This window comes from Panulirus ornatus, chromosome 28 (genome assembly GCF_036320965.1).
Source record: "Panulirus ornatus isolate Po-2019 chromosome 28, ASM3632096v1, whole genome shotgun sequence".
Classification (NCBI taxonomy): domain Eukaryota; kingdom Metazoa; phylum Arthropoda; class Malacostraca; order Decapoda; family Palinuridae; genus Panulirus; species Panulirus ornatus.
The window spans coordinates 22,743,617-22,764,523 of NC_092251.1; the positions used below are offsets into that span (position 1 = coordinate 22,743,617).

A 20,907-nucleotide genomic window follows, 5' to 3' on the forward strand; every position below is an offset into this window, starting at 1 on the left:
GAGCTATCCACCCACAAGGTTGCTATGGATGGCTGTCACTCTATACTTTCTGAGCCGGCCTAGAGATGTCTTCGCTGTGGAGAAGATTTGGGAAAAGAGCCCTGATTGTCCAATAGGTAAGCCAAGATGGTGCTGTGTTAAATGGAAGACAAAAGCATGTCATTGGGGTACAGGAATTGCTCAATTATGTACTGAATAATCTGTATCATTATTATGATGATTGACGTATTTCTTGAGTATGATAGCACTGTATATCTACTTAAGGTTATTTCTGGATAGCTAGTCTTTATTTTCATTTTACCATTATATGGGAGAGGCATTATATGTTACATTAAATTCTGTTATTTTCCCACGTACTATACAGGATCAAACCTGGAAGTATACAAACCAAACTTATTTTTCCTGGGCACTGCTTGACTTGGATTGGCCTAGCCAGTAACATTGTTTCTATTGAGGTCATCAGCTTACATCAGGTCATATTGAATAAGCTTTTCCACTCTGGGCACCTTGTGGCCTGTGAGGTGACTGCATCATAGAAGAATGAGAATCATACCTACATTATGAAACATGTTGCTGGGGCTAGCCTTCCTTTATTCAGGAGGAAGGATACGATTCATCTGTAAAGACTTATACCCCTGTATTGAATAGTTTTGACATACTTGTTTTCTCTGCATATTCCTGAGCATCAACCCTTTATGTAAATCCCATGTGTGCACCCATTATGTATGGTGGATCCTTGGGGAGTAGAGGTAACTTCACAGGCAGAGGAATTAGCAAAGAAAAGTCAAGTAGGGTCAGTTGGGGACAAGTAGTATAAGTAGCAGGTTAGCACAGCTACAGGTCAACCCTTGGGTAACTTTTAGGAACAAGGCTGGTAGGGTCCAGTGCAGAGAGGGTCATAGTAAGGTGGCATACCCAAAACAGATGGAGGACCATCTCTTTCCTGCTGCTGCACACCCAGACATTAACAGTAATAATACAAACACACATACCGACAATAAAATAAAAAGGCAAATTCAGTCCAGATATCACCTCCAAAGAAAATGTTTGATATATACAAATGCCCAGAGCATCATTACAAAAATGCGTTGAACTCATATCCTGTGCAATTACTGAAAAACAGAACATTAATGCAGTCTCAGAACACTTAATCGCCGAGTTAGCGATACCCAGATACAAACTATTTACAAAAGATTGCTTGTACAGGGTAAGTGGTGAAGTTTTGATCTACATTGATAACAATCTGAGTGCTATTTGGATAAGCAAAGTAGACACATACACTTATGACTCTCTTTGTATTGGCATTACCAATAAGTTCAGAAGTGAATTATGTCTTGGCATTATTTACAGATTTTCTAAGCAAAAATAAGATTACGATTAGATGTTATACAATGAAATCAAAACTACAGTAAACAGTAAAGAGGATAATAGTATGAGACCTCAACATTCCAAACATAAACTGGAACACATTAATAGGTAACCGAGAGTGAACGAGACTAACGGAACTGAGTGAAGATGATTCTCTAGAACTTAATTAAAAAACCAACTAGAGGTAAAAACATTCTTGATCTTTTCCTCACCAGTAACACAAACTTAATCAACTCTGGTGAAGTAGGCAAGAGTTTGTCAAACAGTGATCACAGTTTGATTAGATTGGAGATAAATTTAGATTTTGAAATAAATAATAAACAAACAAATCCTAAATTACAGGTGAGCAAATTTTGAAAACAGTAGACATGAAATTCAAAGTACCAACTAGGCAAAACTTCTTGATGTTTACACAGTAGAGGAAATGTGGAATAATTTTAAAAACACACTACTTGAGATTGAAAATAAGTGAATTCCATGAATTACCAAGAGAACTTGCAATATTTCAAAACCATCATGGATGAAAAGGAGAGCAGGACTAATTTGTCAAGAAAACATATGAGAAAATCATATCAATGGGAACCAATGAAAATCACCAGGAATTATTCAGAATCCAAAAAGAGTGTAAAGAGGTAATAAGAGAGAGTAAATGAGGAAAAAAAAATTTCCTTGAAACATAAAAATAATCCTAAGGAATTCTTCAAATATACAAGACAAAGGAAGACAGTAAAAGAAGGAATTGGATCAATATGAAACAAACATGACACATTAACTACTGACAACAAGGAAATGGCTACCCTACTAAATTATTCTTTTAAATCCATATTCACAATTGAAGAAACATCTTGAATACGCAACCAGTGAAAATGTTTTAAGTATCTGATGAAGAGTTGAAGGTTAAAGAAGTAAAGAGCTCTGAAGTACGTAAATACCTGGACCAGTTGAATCCTAATAAATTCAATGGCTCAGATAGCTTGGCTCCAAGATTTTAAAACGAGGTCAGGAGACAGCTGATATACCCCATAACAAAAATATTCAACAAATCTCTGTTGGATGGTTAGGAGCTAACTGATTGGAAATGAGCAAATGTTACTTCTGTATATGTGATAGAGTGTAAGAAAGCAAAGTCTAGATTGATATGGGTAAAAGTGAAAGTGGATGGAGAGAGATGGGTGATTATTGGTGCATATGCACCTGGGCATGAGAAGAAAGATTGTGAGATGCAAGTGTTTTAGGAGCAGCTGAATGAATGTGTTAGTAGATTTGATGCACGAGACCGGGTTACAGTGATGGGTGATTTGAATGCAAAGGTGAGTAATGTGGCAGTTGAGGGAATGATTGGTGTACATGGGGTGTTCAGTGTTGTAAATGGAAATGGTGAAGAGCTAGTAGATTTATGTGCTGAAAAAGGACTGGTGATTGGGAATACCTGGTTTAAAAAGAGAGATATACATAAGTATACGTATATAAGTAGGAGAGATGGCCAGAGAGCGTTATTGGATTACGTGTTAATTCATAGGCGCGCGAAAGAGAGACTTTTGGATGATGATGTGCTGAGAGATGCAACTGGAGGGATGTCTGATCATTATCTTGTGCAGGCGAAGGTGAAGATTTGTAGAGGTTTTCAGAAAAGAAGAGAGAATGTTGAGGTGAAAAGAGTGGTGAGAGTAAGTGATCGTCGGAACGAGACATGTGTGAGGAAGTACCAGGAGAGACTGAGTACAGAATGGAAAAAGGTGAGAACAAAGGAGGTAAGGGGAGTGGGGGAGAAATGGGATATATTTAGGGAAGCAGTGATGGCTTGCGCAAAAGATGCTTGTGGCATGAGAAGGTGGGCAGATTAGAAAGGATAGAGAGTGGTGGGATGAAGAAGTAAGATTGTTAATGAAAGAGAAGAGAGAGGCATTTGGACAATTTTTTTAGGGAAAAAATGCAAATGACTGGGAGATGTATAAAAGAAAGAGGTAGGAGGTCAAGAGAAAGGTGCAAGGGGTGAAAATGAGGGCAAATGGAGAGTTGGTGGTGGTGAGAGAGTATCATTAAATTTTAGGGAGAATAAAAAGATGTTTTGGAAGGAGGTAAATAAAGTGTTTAAGACGAGGGAACAAATAGGAACTTCAGTGACGGGGGCTAATGGGGAGGTGATAACAAGTAGTGGTGATGTGAGGAGATGGAGTGAGTATTTTGAAAGTTTGTTGAATGTGTTTTATGATAGAGTGGCAGATATAGGGTGTTTTTGTCGAGGTGGTGTGCAAAGTGAGAGGGTTAGGGAAAATGATTTGGTAAACAGAGAAGAGGTAGTAAAAGCTTTGCGGAAAATGAAAGCCGGCAAGGCAGCGGGTTTGGATGGTATTGCAGTGGAATTTATTAAAAAAAGGGGGTAACTGTATCGTTGACTGGTTGGTAAGGCTATTTAATGTATGTATGACTCATGGTGAGGTGCCTGAGGATTGGCGGAATGCGTGCATAGTGCCATCGTACAAAGGCAAAGGGGATAAAAGTGAGTGCTCAAATTACAGAGGTATAAGTTTGTTGAGTATTCCTGGTAAATTATATGGGAGGGTATTGATTGAGAGGGTGAAGGCATGTACAGAGCATCAGATTAGGGAAGAGCAGTGTGGTTTCAGAAGTGGTAGAGGATGTGTGGATCAGGTGTTTGCTTTGAAGAATGTACGTGAGAAATACTTAGAAAAGCAAATGGATTTGTATGTAGCATTTATGGATCTGGAGAAGGCATATGATACAGTTGATAGAGATGCTCTGTGGAAGGTATTAAGAATATATGGTGTGGGAGGTAAGTTGTTAGAAGCAGTGAAAAGTTTTTATCGAGGATGTAAGGCATGTGTACGTGTAGGAAGAGAGGAAAGTGATTGGTTCTCAGTGAATGTAGGTTTGTGGCAAAGGTGTGTAATGTCTCCATGGTTGTTTAATTTGTTTATGGATGGGGTTGTTAGGGAGGTGAATGCAAGAGTTTTGGAAAGAGGGGCAAGTATGCAGTCTGTTGTGGATGAGAGAGCTTGGGAAGTGAGTCAGTTGTTGTTCGCTGATGATACAGCGCTGGTGGCTGATTCATATGAGAAACTGCAGAAGCTGGTGACTGAGTTTGGTAAAGTGTGTGAAAGAAGAAAGCTGAGAGTAAATGTGAATAAGAGCAGTACAGTACAGTAAGGTTGAGGGTCAAGGCAACTGGGAGGTAAGTTTGAATGGAGAAAAACTGGAAGAAGTAAAGTGTTTTAGATATCTGGGAGTGGATTTGGCAGCAGATGGAACCATGGAAGTGGAAGTGAATCATAGGGTGGGGGAGGGGGCGAAAATCCTGGGAGCGTTGAAGAATGCATAGAAGTCGAGAATATTATCTCGGAAAGCAAAAAGGGTATGTTTGAAGGAATAGTGGTTCCAACAATGTTATATGGTTACGAGGCGTGGGCTATAGATAGAGTTGTGCGGAGGAGGGTGGATGTGCTGGAAATAGATGTTTGAGGACAAGATGTGGTGTGAGGTGGTTTGACCAAGTAAGTAATAATACAGTAAGAGATATGTGTGGTAATAAAAAGAGTGTGGTTGTGAGAGCAGAAGAGGGTGTTTTGAAATGGTTTGGTCACATGGAGAGAATGAGTGAAGAAAGACTGACCAAGAGGATGTATGTGCCAGAGGTGGAGGGAACGAGGAGAAGTGGGAGACCAAATTGGAGGTGGAAAGATGGAGTGAAAAAGATTTTAAGTTATCGGGGCATAAACATGCAGGAGAGTGAAAGGCGTGCAAGGAATAGAGTGAATTGGAACGATGTGGTATACCAGGGTCGACATGCTGTCAATGGATTGAACCAGGCCATGTGAAGCATCTGGGGTAAACCATGGAAAGTTCTGTGGGGCCTGGATGTGGAAAGGGAGCTGTGGTTTCGGTGCATTATTACATGGCAGCTAGAGACTGAGTGTGAATGAATGGGGCCTTTGTTGTCTTTTCCTAGTGCTACCTTGCACACATGAGGGGGAGGGGGTTGTTATTGCATGTGTGGCGAGGTGGCAATGGGAATGAATAAAGGCAGACAGTATGAATTATGTACATGTATATATGTATATGTCTGTGTGTTTATATATATATGTATACGTTGAGATGTATAAGTATGTATATTTGCGTGTGTGGACAAGTATGTATATACATGTGTATGTGGGTGGGTTAGGCCATTCTTTCATCTGTTTCCTTACGCTACCTTGTTAACGCAGGAGACAGCGACAAAGCAAAAATAAAAAAGAAAATATATATATATATATATCCCTGGGGATAGGGGAGAAAGATTACTTCCCACGTATTCCCTGTGTGTCGTAGAAGGCGACTTAAAGGGGAGGGAGCGGGGGGCTGGAAATCCTCCCCTCTAATTTTTTTTTTTGATTTTCTAAAAGCAGGAACAGAGAAGGAGGCCAGGTGAGGATATTCCCTCAAAGGTCCAGTCCTTTGTTCTTAACGCTACCTTGCTAACGCGGGAAATGGTGAATAGTTTGAAAGAAAAGAAAGAAATAAAAGCCTTGCCGAAGATGAAAGCTGTCAAGGCAGCGGATTTGGATGGTATTGCAGTGGAATTTATTAAAAAAGGGGGTGACTGTAATGTTGACTGGTTGGTAGGGTTATTTAATGTATGTATGACTCATGATGAGGTGCCTGAGGACTGGCGGAATGCTTGCATATTGCCATTTGAGCAAAGGCAAAGGGGATAAGAGTGAGTGCTCAATTTACAGAGGTATAAGTTTCTTGAGTATTCCTGGTAAATTATATGGGAGGGTATTGATTGAGAGGGTGAAGGCATGTACAGAGCATCAGACTGGGGAAGAGCAGTGTGGTTTCAGAAATGGTAGAGGATGTGTGAACCAGGTGTTTGCTTTGAAAAATGTATGTGAGAAATACTTAGAAAAGCAAATGGATTTGTAACTAGTATTTATGGATCTGGAGAAGGCATAGAGTTGATAGAGATGCTCTGTGGAAGGTATTAAGAATATATGATGTGGGAGGCAAGTTGCTAGAAGCACTGAAAAGTTTTTATCGAGGATGTAAGGTATGTGTACGTGTAGGAAGAGAGGAAAGTGATTGATTCTCAGTAAATTTTGGTTTGCGACAGGGGTGTGTGATGTCTCCACGGTTGTTTAATTTGTTTATGGATGGGGTTGTTAGGGAGGTGAATGCAAGAGTCTTGGAAAGAGGGGCATGTATGCAGTCTGATGTGGATAAGAGAGTTTGGGAAGTGAGTCACTTGCTGTTTGCTGATGATACAGCGCTGGTGGCTGATTCGGGTGAGAAACTGCAGAAGTTGGTGACTGAGTTTGGTAAAGGGTATGAAAGAAGAAAGCTGAGCGTAAATGTAAATAAGAGCAAGGTTATTAGGTACAGTAGGGTTGAGGGACAAGTCAATTAGGAGGTAAGTTTGAATGGAGAAAAACTGGAGGAAGTGAAGTGTTTTAGATATCTGGGAGTGGATTTGGCAGCGGATGGAACCATGGAAGCAGAAGTGAATCACAGGGTGGGGGAGGGGGCAAAAGTTCTGGGAGCGTTGAAGAATGTGTGGAAGTTGAGAACATTGTCTTGGAAAGTGAAAATGGGTATGTTTGAAGGAATAGTGGTTCCAACAATGTTATATGGTTGCGAGGCGTGGGAAGTATTCTTTCTCCCCAATCCCTATCATGATGCTCTCAATTCCCAATACATACTCAGTTGTGCGGAGGAGGGTGGATGTTCTGGAAATGAGATGTTTGAGGACAATGTGTGGTGTGAGGTGGTTTGATCGAGTAAGTAATAATAGGGTAAGAGAGATGTGTGGTAATAAAAAGAGCACGGTTGAGAGAGTAGAAGAGGGTGTTTTGAAATGGTTTGGGCACATGGAGAGAATGAGTGAGGAAAGATTGACCAAGAGGATATATGTGTCGGAGATGGAGGGAACGAGGAGAAGTGGGAGACCAAATTGGAGGAGGAAAGATGGAGTGAAAAAGATTTTGAGTGATCTGGGCCTGAACATGCAGGAGGGTGAAAGGCGGGCAAGGAATAGAGTGAATTGGATCGATGTGGTATACCGGGGTCAACGTGCTTTCAGTGGATTGAATCAGGGCATGTGAAGCGTCTGGGGTAAACCATGGAAAGTTGTGTGGGGCCTGGATGTGGAAAGGGAGCTGTGGTTTCGGGCAGTATTGCATGACAGCTGGAGACTGGATGTGGACGGATGGGGCCTTTGTTGTCTTTTCCAAGCGCTACCTCGCACACATGAGGGGGGAGTGGGATGGTATTCCATGTGTGGCGAGGTGGCGATGGGAATGAATAAAGGCAGACAGTGTGAATTGTGTGCATGGGTATATATGTATGTGTTTGTGCGTGTATATATGTGTGTACATTGAGATGTATAGGTATGTATATTTGCGTGTGTGGATGTGTGTGTATATACATGTGTATTGGGGTGGGTTGGGCCATTTCTTTCTTCTGTTTCCTTGCGCTACCTCGCAGACGCGGGAGACAGCGACAAAGCAAAATAATAATAATAATATTTTCAAGTATAGAAGAATTTGAATATTTTCAAGTATAGAAGTGTTTGAAAATGTTATCTTTCAATTTTGAAACAAAATATTTTTTGAGCTAAAAAATACCTTCAGTTTTTGGCATTTTTGTCAGAAAAATAATTTCCTTTAAAAACTCATTATAAGAAATACTTTTCATGCTGAATACAAATCTGATAGAATATCATTTAGTTGTCTTTATGACATGCAATCAAGCTGTTAAAGGAAGTCAGTTTCAAAATATTTTCTGCTCATTTTCATTGTATTTACTGGGTATGTATCAGTAACTGAGAGCATTATATATTTTTCATGCTTATTTCAAGTATAAAAGTTCTTGAATATTTTATCTTTCAATTTTTAAATAAAAATAGATTTCCTTTAAAAATTCATTATAAGTATTGTTCATGCTGAATACAAATCCGCTGTTAAAATATAATTTAGTCGTCTTTAAGACATTCATTTAAGCTGTTAAATGAAGTCAGTTTTAAAATATTTTACACTCCTTTGCATTGTATTTACTGGGTATGTATCGGTAACTGAGAGCTTTATGTTATATTTTCTATGATTATTTCAAGTATAGAAGTGTTTGAATATCTTTTCTTTCAATTTTGAAACAAAAAGTTTTTGGGAGCTAAAAAAAATACCATGAATATTTGGTACATGTGGTATTTTTCTCAGAAAAGTGATCACAAAATCTTTTTCACTCCATCTTTCCACCTCCAATTTGGTCTCCCACTTCTCCTCGTTCCCTCCACTTCCGACACATATATCCTCTTGGTCAATCTTTCCTCAATCATTCTCTCCATGTGCCCAAACCATTTCAAAACACCCTCTTCTGCTCTCTCAACCACGCTCTTTTTATTTCCACACATCTCTCTTACCCTTACATTACTTACTCGATCAAACCACCTCACACCACACATTGTCCTCAAACATCTCATTTCCAGCACATCCACCCTCCTGCGCACAACTCTACCCATAGCCCACGCCTTGCAACCATACAACATTGTTGGAACCACTATTCCTTCAAACGTACCCATTTTTGCTTTCCGAGATAACGTTCTCGACTTCCACACATTCTTCAAGGCTCCCAGGATTTTCGCCCCCTCCCCCACCCTATGATTCACTTCTGTTTCCATGGTTCCATCCGCTGCCAGATCCACTCCCAGATATCTAAAACACTTTACTTCCTCCAGTTTTTCTCCATTCAAACTTACCTCCCAATTGACTTGACCCTCAACCCTACTGTACCTAATAACCTTGCTCTTATTCACATTTACTCTTAACTTTCTCCTGTCACACACTTTACCAAACTCAGTCACCAGCTTCTGCAGTTTCTCACATGAATCAGCCACCAGCGCTGTATCATCAGCGAACAACAACTGACTCACTTCCCAAGCTCTCTCATCCACAACAGATTTCATACTTGCCCCTCTTTCCAAAACTCTTGCATTCACCTCCCTAACAACCCCATCCATAAACAAATTAAACAACCATGGAGACATCACACACCCCTGCCGCAAACCTACATTCACTGAGAACCAATCACTTTCCTCTCTTCCTACACGTACACATGCCTTACATCCTCGATAAAAACTTTTCACTGCCTCTAACAACTTGCCTCCCACACCATATATTCTTAATACCTTCCACAGAGCATCTCTATCAACTCTATCATATGCCTTCTCCAGATCCATAAATGCTACATACAAATCCATTTGCTTTTCTAAGTATTTCTCACATACATTCTTCAAAGCAAACACCTGATCCACACATCCTCTACCACTTCTGAAACCACACTGCTCTTCCCCAATCTGATGCTCTGTACATGCCTTCACCCTCTCAATCAATACCCTCCCATATAATTTACCAGGAATACTCAACAAACTTATACCTCTGTAATTTGAGCACTCACTCTTATCCCCTTTGCCTTTGTACAATGGCACTATGCACGCATTCCGCCAATCCTCAGGCACCTCACCATGAGCCATACATACATTGAATAACCTTACCAACCAGTCAACAATACAGTCACCCCCTTTTTTTATAAATTCCACTGCAATACCATTCAAACCTGCTGCCTTGCCGGCTTTCATCTTCCGCAAAGCTTTTACTACCTCTTCTCTGTTTACCAAATCATTTTCCCTAACCCTCTCACTTTGCTCACCACCTCGACCAAAACACCCTATATCTGCCACTCTATCATCAAACACATTCAACAAACCTTCAAAATACTCACTCCATCTCCTTCTCGCATCACCACTACTTGTTTTCACCTCCCCATTTGCGCCCTTCACTGAAGTTCCCATTTGCTCCTTTGTCTTACGCACTTTATTTACCTCCTTCCAGAACATCTTTATACTCTCCCTAAAATGTAATGATACTCTCTCACCCCAACTCTCATTTGCCCTCTTTTTCACCTCTTGCACCTTTCTCTTGACCTCCTGTCTCTTTCTTTTATACACCTCCCACTCAATTTCATTTTTTCCCTGCAAAAATCGTCCAAATGCCTCTCTCTTCTCTTTCACTAATAATCTTACTTCTTCATCCCACCACTCACTACCCTTTCTAATCAACCCACCTCCCACTCTTCTCATGCCACAAGCATCTTTTGCGCAGTCCATCACTGATTCCCTAAATACATCCCATTCCTCCCCCACTCCCCTTACTTCCATTGTTCTCACCTTTTTCCATTCTGTACTCAGTCTCTCCTGGTACTTCCTCACACAAGTCTCCTTCCCAAGCTCACTTACTCTCACCACCCTCTTCACCCCAACATTCACTCTTCTTTTCTGAAAACCCATACAAATCTTCACCTTAGCCTCCACAAGATAATGATCAGACATCCCTCCAGTTGCACCTCTCAGCACATTAACATCCAAAAGTCTCTCTTTTGGGCGCCTGTCAATTAACACTTAATCCAATAATGCTCTCTGGCCATCTCTCCTACTTACATACGTATACTTATGTATATCTCGCTTTTTAAACCAGGTATTCCCAATCACCAGTCCTTTTTCAGCATTATAAGGAGTATTTTTCATTCTGATTACAATTATGGTGTTAAAATAACATTTAGTCTTCTTAATGACACTCAATTAGACTGTGAAATGAAGTCAATTTTAAAATATTTCTGTTACTTTGCATCCTATTTACTAAGTATGTATCGGTAACTGTTAGCATTATGATTTTTTTTTTTTTTTTTTTTTATACTATTCGCCATTTCCCGCGATAGCGAGGTAGCGTTAAGAACAGAGGACTGGGCCTTTGAGGGAATATCCTCACCTGGACCTCTTCTCTGTTCCTTCTTTTGGAAAAAAAAAGAAAAAAAAAAAAAAAGTTTTTGGTGCCAAAAAATACCCTTCAGTTTTTTGTTTTTCTCAGTAAAAAAGATTTCCTCTATAAACTCATTATAAGAAGTATTTTTCAAGCTGAATACAAATATGGTGTTCAAATAACGTCTAGTCCTTTTAATGACACTTAATTAAGCTGTTAAATGAAGTCACTTTTAAAATATTTCTGCTCGATTGCATCATATTTAGTGAGTATTTATCGGTAAATGAGAGCATTATGATATATTTTCTATGATTATTTCAAGTATCTTATCTTTCAGTTTTGAAACAAAAAAGTATTTTTAGCTAAAAAATACCCCTAACTGTTCAGGGGCATATCTAGAGGAAATAGCACATATGGTAAGCACTGAAATTGTGCCCCTGGCTTGATTAAAAATGTACTTACAGTGGATGTATATAAAAATATATATAGTGTTGTTATAAACTGTTGAAGAGTTAAGCCAAACATAAAATTTATATAAACTCTTAAAGACAAAGTTAAAGACTTATTTGATCAAAATTTTGATCAAAGTTTTTATCGGGGATGCAAGACATGCGTATGAGTAGGAAGAGAGGAAAGTGATTGGTTCCCAGTGAATGTTGGTTTGCAGCAGGGACACGTGAAGTCTCCATGGTTGTTTAATCTGTTTATGGATGGGGTTGTTAGGGAAGTAAATGCAAGAATTTTGGAGAGAGGGGCAAGTATGCAGTCTGTTGGGGATGAGAGGGCTTGGGAAGTGAGTCAGTTGTTGTTTGCTGATGATACAGTGCTGGTGGCTGATATGGGTGAGAAACTGCAGAAGCTGGTGACTGAGTTTAGTAAAGTGTGTGAAAGAAAGCTGAGAGTAAATGTGAATAAGAGCAAGGTTATTAGGTACAGTAGGATTGAGGGACGAGTAAATTGGGAGGTAAGTTTGAATGGAAAAAAACTGGAGGAAGTAAAGTGTTTTAGATATCTGGGAGCGGATTTAGCAGTGGTTGGAACCATGGAAGTAGAAGTGAGTCACAGAGTGGGAGAGGGGTGAAGGTTCTGGGAACGTTGAAGAATGTGTGGAAGGCGAGAACGTTATCTTGGAGAGCAAAAATGGGTATGTTTGAAGGAATAGTGGTTCCAACAAAGTTATATGGTTGTGAGGTGTGGGCTATAGATAGGGTTGTGCAGAGGAGGGTGGATGTGCTGGAAATGAAATGTTTGAGGACAGTATGTGGTGTGAGGTGGTTTGATCGAGTAAGTAATGAAAGGGTAAGAGAGATGTGTGGTAATAAAACGAGTGTGGTTGAGAGAGCAGAAAAGGGTGTATTGAAATGGTTTGGTCACATGGAGAGAATGAGTGAGGAAAGATTGACCAAGAGGATATATGTGTCAGAGGTGGAGGGAACGCGGAGGAGTAAGAGGCCAAGTTGGAGGTGGAAGGATATAATAAAAAAGATTTTGAGTGATCATGGCCTAAACATGCAGGAGGGTGAAAGGCTTGCAAGAAATAGAGTGAATTGGAACACTGTGGTATACCGGGGTCAACATGGTGTTAATGGATTGAACCAGGGCATGTGAAGCATCTGGGATAAACCATGGAAAGTTTTGTGGGGCCTGGATGTGGAAAGGGAGCTGTGGTTTCGGTGCATTACACATGACAGCTAGAGACTGAGTGTGAACGAAAGTGGCCTTTGTTGTCCTTTCCTAGCGCTATCTCATGCATGCAGGGGTAGGGGGGTGCCATTTCATGTGTGGCGGAGTGGCGACATGAATGGATGAAGGCAGCAAGTATGAATATGTACATGTGTATAAATGTATATGTCTGTGTATATATATGTATGTATACGTTGAAATGTATAGTATATCTATGTGCGTGGATGTATATACATGTGTATGTGGGTGGGTTGGGCCATTCTTTCATCTGTTTCCTTGCGTTACCTCGCTAACACGGGAGACAGCAACAAAGTATAATAAATAAATAAATAAATACTGATAGCTTTTGTTCACTTAATAATATTTTTTTCTACATTTTTATCCATCTGTTCAGAAAGCAAAAATTTTTGACTTTAGCAAATTTGGGAAGGCCATAAAATAATTTGCATACTGATAAGGTTAAGAGACATCACACAGCTTAACTTTGCACAGCAATTCCTAGGTACTCACCTCCACCACTACCACCAAACTCAGTTACCCTAAGAACCTACAGCCTTGTACATCAAGTAGTGTTACTTCGTTCTGGTCTGAGTAAAAAATGAAACATTCTAAAGAGGCCTGGAACTGAAGTTTTCCTGGCAATATATGAAGGAATCTGCTCTTTTAGAAATGTGAAAGAAAACTTGCCTTTCATTGTGGAATGATTTTGAGGGACATGATAAGGAAGTAAATAATGAATCACTCATTCACATCAAGAACAAAGTCCCCAGTAATGAGGAGAAACAGAGCAAAAGAATCTTGATGAACAGTTCATAGAACATTCGTATGAGCTGACTGTGAGGATTCAGCTATGTGTCTTAGGATCCACCACTCTGATTTATATGGGGATGAAAAAGAGGGACAAGTGAAGAAAGAAGTAGGAAAAGAAATTATGAACAGCCTGCAATGTTCAATGCAACAAATGATACAGTATGATAAGGACCAAGAGTGAGCATCAAGATAGTGCAGCCAGTCACAGCTTGTATTTGAAGAATATTACACAGGATTCTATGGAAGCAAGCAGGCACAGAAATACTGATAAAAATGTTGCAGCTGTTTCTTCCTCACCAGCCACCAATTCTAAGCAAAATTAACTGTGACCATTTCTACGGTCATATGAATTTTATGCAAATACATGATTGCAATTCTGGACAATAATAGCTGATTCACCATAGAGCTTTTGACCTTTCTGTAATTCTATAATGCAATGAAAAATTGCAAAGTCATATGAAATGGTTGCATCCATCATTTTTCTTCACACTTGCTCAGCTAATGATTATGAGTGGCATATGTAGAGCACTCTGGGCCCGTCAATGCTTAGCTTCTAAAGCTTTTTCACCTTAAACATGTTCATGAATGCTCAGTTTCTCTTCTGCTGTATTCATCACTTAAAAGAACATATTCCAGATATCTATACTCATAATGTCTGATAAATGTTTGCAAGTGCTTGAAATGCACCATAGGTGATGAAAAAAGTATCACTTTGGAGGTGAAAATAGGTAGTAAAGAATGTTGCACAGAATGTATCTCGATATCAAATACAGTATGTTATAGTGACCCCATTGAATGTTGATTTGTTGAAAGCTCTTTCTCCAGAAATGCATCTTGAGTGTTCACTGTGCTGTACAACATATAGGCCTACTTAATCATTGCTGTCTACTGATAGTACAGTATTGCATCGGCATTAAAAGATGATTTATATAGCACTGTCATATAAAGACTGCAGTAAGATAATTCTACTGGGAGGTGGAAGTGATCTCATAGGGGTTAACCAAGTGGATATAGTGACCTATTGACCTTGCAGAACAGATACCCTTCCCATGTAATTGCCAGTTTGATCTCATCATGCTAATGGATCACCCCATTAGAATGGCTGAGTGAGTGTACATTCACTGCAGTGTGATATAAATATGACTAGAGTTGTCAGTGAATGGCCATACCTGTACATCAGGCTTATTCCCTCTTGTACATATTTTCTTAAAAGTAATCTTATGTAATCATTGCTAAGGTTGTATGCATGTTTTCCACTTAAACCCCAAGCCTCTCAGTCAATTCCTCACATTTGTCCCTCTTCACATACTCAAATTTGATGTAGCTAGCCTGACTCTTAGCACACAGATGTAACAACAGTTTTACCCAACTGTGCATAGTCTTGTATCATGAAATATTTGTATGTAATACCATAAATATATATGAGTAACTTACATGATATTCCAGTTTCTTCATTAAAAAAATGAATTCTGCTGAACTCAAGTAACACACTATATATTCCTCTGAAGTCCATTCCCAGATATCTTGGATTAATCAGGTAAACGGCTTCTCAATTCAGTCATACGCATGCTCAACCCATACCCATGTGTTAAAGATGAACTTTCTCTGTAATATAAGCACTTCTTATTTTTCACTTTGCACAATAAGACCAAAGCCTTCATTCATATTACTTTTATCCTGATATATTTTTCTTGTTCCCACTTACCCACAGACAGCAGGGGTTGGATCTGGGAACTTGCTGGGTTGGGAACTGCCTGTCTTGTCAGAAGGCCTTGAGGTAGGTGTCTGCTCTAAGGACTGAGAAATACTTGCATTTTGTGAAGGATGAGATAAAGTAGTAATCTCCAATGCATTGATCTCTGCCATTTGGTCAGCATTCCAACCATCTTCAGTCAGCGCTTCTTTAGCACTAGTGTCTGAAGCCATCGCTGCACTCTTCTAGGAAATTTTTACCCTTGTCTGCAAAATACCAAAGAAATCATACTTGAAATATGTTCAACACTTTTTTATCTTCATTTCATTCATGTACATGTATTTAAACGAGGTCATTGCTGTTATACTAAGCACAGTATAGCATACTCATAAATGCATGCATTGTCTACCTATTCATTCCCACAAGGATATGAAAGTGATCATTATACTTCTTTTGAAGAACCAAATAAAAAGACCACTCTACATTCATAAATTACAGGCCTTTATCCTCATGGCTTCCTTTTCTTCACTACACCATTTTCATTATACCCCCATCTTAACTACACACTTATGAGCCAACCTCACTACACCCTCATCATCACTATACTCTTGACACAAATGGCCTTTGATCTGATCTGTAATGGTCGGTTCAAAGGCCATTTTTACTACAACCTCATCCTCATCTTCCCCACTCCCAAATATTTACTACACCCTATCAGGTCAGACCAAAGGGTATCTTTACTACATTCTCATGTTCATAACTCTCATATCTTTACTAAACCCTTATGGGTTAAGTCAAAGGCTAGCTTTGATATACTCTTATCTTCATTGCACCCTCATCACCACTACACACTATTTTACACTACACTCATCTTCATTGCCATCGCAGGCCTCTGATCCAACCCTAATAAGTAAGGCTAGGGACCACCTTCACTATATTCTTGCATTCAGTTCACTCTTGACACCACGGGCCTTAAACCTGATCCATTAGGTCAAACTCATCTTTAATATACTGACAATATTATTGGCCTTTGATTTTAGCTGTAAGGGTCAGGTCACAGACCATCTTCATAACTCTTCATCCTCAACTTCCTATATACCACTGGCCTTTAACCTGTCCCTTCTGGGCTATTTTAAAGCAGTGATGGTATAGTGAAGATGTGTTTGACCTGGCACTTTGGGGCCAGATCACTGGTCATCTGCACTACATTCTGCATACCAGTGACCTTTGATCTGGCCCATTCAGGTTTGGTCAAAGACCATATTTACTGAAAACAATCATTTGACTTGACTCTCAAAGGTCTTGTCAAACATTTATTTATTTATTTTATTATACTTTGTCGCTGTCTCCTGCGTTTGCGAGGTAGTGCAAGGAAACATAAAAGAATAGCCCAACCCACCCACATACACATGTATATACATACACGTCCAGACACGCACATATACATACCTATACATCTCAACTTATACATATATATACACACAAACAGACATATACATATATATATATATATATATACACATGTACATAATTCATAGTCTGCCTTATTCATTCCCGTCGCTACCCCGCCACACATAAAATGACAACCCCCTCCCCCCCGCATGTGCACAAGGTAGCGCTAGGAAAAAACAACAAAGGCCACATTCGTTCACACTCAGTCTCTAGCTGTCATGTATAATGCACCAAAACCACAGCTCCCTTTCCACATCCAGGCCCCACAAAACTTTCCATGGTTTACCCCAGATGCTTCACATGCCCTGGTTCAATCCATTGACAGCACATCGACCCCGGTATACCACATTGTTCCAATTCACGCTATTCCTTATACGCCTTTCATCCTCCTGCATGTTCAGGCCCTGATCACTCAAAATCTTTTTCACTCCATCTTTCCACCTCCAGTTTGGTCTCCCACTTCTCCTCGTTCCCTCCACTTCTGACAAATATATGTCCTCTTTGTCAATCTTTCCTCACTCATTCTCTCCATGTGACCAAACCATTTCAAAACACCCTCTTCTGCTCTCTCAACCACACTCTTTTTATTACCACACATCTATCTTACCCTTACACTACTTACTCGATCAAACCACCTCACACCACATATTGTCCTCAAACATCTCATTTCCAACACATCCAACCTCCTCCGCACAACTCTATCCATAGCCCACGCCTCATAACCATATAACAGTGTTGGAACCACTATTCCTTCAAACATATCCATTTTTGCTTTCCAAGATAATTTTCTCGACTTCCACACATTCTTCAATGCTCCCGGAATTTTCGCCCCCTCCCCCACCCTATGATTCACTTCCGCTTCCATGGTTCCATCCGCTGCCAAATCCACTCCCAGATATCTAAAACACTTCACTTCCTCCAGTTTTTCTCCATTCAAACTTACCTCCCAAATGACTTAACCCTCAACCCTACTGTACCTAATAACCTTGCTCTTATTCACATTTACTCTCAGCTTTCTTCTTTCACACACTTTACCAAACTCAGTCACCAGCTTCTGCAGTTTCTCACATGAATCAGCCACCAGCGCTGTATCATCAGTGAACAACAACTGACTCACTTCCCAAGCTCTCATCCACAACAGACTGCATACTTGCCCCTCTTTCCAAGACTCTTGCATTTACCTCCCTAGCAACCCCATCCATAAACAAATTAAACAACCATGGAGACATCGCTTTCTCCTGAGTTAGTGAGGCAGCGCAAGGAAATAGACGAAAGAATGGCCCAACCCACCCACATACACACGTATATACATACATGTCCACACACGCATATATACATACCTATACATATATATACACACAGACATATACATATATACACATGTAGATAACTCATACTGTCTACCCTTATTCATTCCCGTCGCCACCCCGCCACACATGAAACATGAAATGACAACCCCCTTCCCTCCACATGTGTGCGAGGTAGCACTAGAAAAAGACAACAAAGGCCACATTCGTTCACACTCAGTCTCTAGCTGTCATGTGTAATGCACTGAAACCACAGCTCCCTTTCAACATCCAGGCCCCACAAAACTTTCCATGGTTTACCCCAGATGCTTCACATGCCCTGGTTCAATCCATTGACAGCACGTCGACCCAAGTATACCACATCGTTCCAATTCACTCTATTCCTTGCACACCTTTCACCCTCCTGCATGTTCAGGCCCCGATCACTCAAAATCTTTTTCACCCCATCTTTCCACCTCCAATTTGGTCTCCGACTTCTCGTTCCCTCCACCTCTGACACATATATCCTCTTTGTCAATCTTTCCTCACTCATTCTCACCATGTGAAAAAACCATTTCAAAACACCCTCTTCTGCTCTCTCAACCACACTCTTTTTTATTACCACACATCTCTCTTACCCTTTCATCACTTACTCAATCAAACCACCTCACACCACATATTATCCTCAAACATCTCATTTCCAGCACATCCACCCTCCTCCGCACAACTCTATCCATAGCCTACGCCTTGCAACCATATAACATTGTTGGAACCACTATTTCTTCAAACATACCCATTTTTGCTTTCCAAGATAATGTTCTTGTCTTCCACACATTTTTTAACTCTCCCAGAAATTTCGCCCCCTCCCCCACCCTATGATTCACTTCCGCTTCCATGGTTCCATCCGTTGCCAAATCCACTCCCAGATATCTAAAACACTTCACTTCCGCCAGTTTTTCTTCATTCAAACTTACCTCCCAGTTGAATTGTCCCTGAACCCTACTGTACCTAGTAACCTTGCTTTTATTCACATTTACTCTCAGCTTTCTTCTTTCACACACTTTACCAAATTCAGTCACTAGCTTCTGCAGTTTCTCACCCGAATCAGCCACCAGCGCTGTATCATCAGCAAACAACAACTGACTCACTTCCCAAGCTCTCTCATCCACAACAGACTGCATACTTACCCCTCTTTCCAAAACTCTTGCATTCACCTCCCTAACATCCCCATCCATAAACAAATTAAACAACCATGGAGACATCATGCACGCCTGCCGCAAACCTACATTCACTGAGAACCAATCACTTTCCTCTCTTCCTACTCATACACATGCCTTACAGCCTTGATAAAAATTCAAAGAATCTTTATATTTTAAAGTGTACTTTCATGTCTTCTGGAACACTAGTCATGTTCTGTTAGTTTTTCACCTTATTCATACAAGCCTGTCAAACATAAACTGTCATTATATCAACTCAAGTTCTTAAGTGGGCTTTTCTTTTCTTCAGAATTACCTGCATACTGGGATGATATGGTTTATTCACATACTTTTGAAACTATTCAAAAAGATGCAAGAATATCTTCAGTTATCCATATAGTTACTGCTACAGTACTGGGCCTTTTATCAACCTTGAGCAGTGTAAAGCAGCAATATCACCTAAGTTTGTCAGTAAGAAAGACTGCTAGCAGCAAAACTGGTTGAAAGTATATTTTTCAGTAAAATAGAATGTAAAGTGATAATTGATTAAAGAATGATGGTGGAAGAAATAGCTTTAGCTTCCTGAAACTGCTTTAGTTCTCAAACTCAATGAATCTCTGCTGCCTTAGACTCCTAATGAGGGTGTTACCCTAAATTCCTGGCCTGATTTATCTGTTTATGATAAACATACTGATGCACCTCACCACCAAACTTGTGGCTATTTTATGTTACAGCCTTCTGACATGAGTTTCATCAATTCATATGTCTGGTGATTTATGTATATTCATTTGTAGCTAAACAATAAAGTTCACATTTTCAAACTCACTTAAGTAACATGACATTAGCATCAGTTACAAGATATACATGATGTGCTAGTAAGTCTTACCTGTATTTCCCTTTCACCTCATATTTTTTTTTTTATCTCTGGCTTATTTTTTGCTAGCTGAATCGCATTTAGCTCGTCAGATTCTCTACTTACATAGTAAACTGTACAGCAGGTTAGTATTTAGTCTGCCTGTTAGATAGTGACTGTCACAGGTAAGAACAATGCTCACATATCATTATCATGATAGAGCTGCTAAAGGAGATAAGGTCATAGAATCTTATCTCTCAAAAGATAGCGACTTTATTTGTTATGCCAGACCACATACAGCCAAACATATTCATGACAAACATGAGGATGGTATAGGATGAAGATGAAAGATGGTATAGAATAAATTTGATATTCGGGGATAGAAAGAAATCACCATTTAATAGGGAAAGGAAGAGAGTTTTTAGAAGAATCATAATAGAAAAACAACCACAATAGATAACCTAGATCTATGTGATAATTAGGCTCCCTCTGTCTGCCTCTAAAATGGTAATAGACTTCCTAGTAACAAGGCTCTTCCTTTTCCCAAATTACATAGTTATTTATTGGCCTGATACAGAAAATGTTTGCCACATGAAAACAAAGTTTTCGCTATGTGAATCCATATGAACTAAGAATTTCTATGCTTAATTGTATCAGGACTACAGATATTCAAATCAATGTATGATATACTGATTTCATGCACATCAAGCATAGATTATGTTTTTAGGTGTGAATGTTAATCAGCAATTAAAAAGTTTCAAGT

General features: G+C 39.7%; 1 protein-coding gene across 4 annotated transcripts in view; it reads right to left on the reverse strand.

The window, feature by feature from the left end:
- Window positions 1-20,352, reverse strand: part of LOC139757902 (caspase-1-like) — a 103,354-nt gene extending 83,002 nt beyond the window's left edge. The window contains exons 1-2 of one of the 4 annotated variants that reach the window (XM_071678845.1): window positions 20,271-20,352; window positions 15,370-15,623 (exon numbers count right to left, since the gene is read on the reverse strand). In XM_071678845.1, the coding sequence (XP_071534946.1) occupies window positions 15,370-15,590 (221 nt within the window). In that variant the 5' untranslated portion in view covers window positions 15,591-15,623; window positions 20,271-20,352. Of the gene's footprint in view, window positions 1-15,369; window positions 15,624-20,177 lie in introns of all 4 variants that reach the window. The other 3 variants (XM_071678847.1, XM_071678846.1, XM_071678844.1) reach the window with 3 other exon arrangements.
- Window positions 20,353-20,907: the final 555 nt, after the last annotated feature.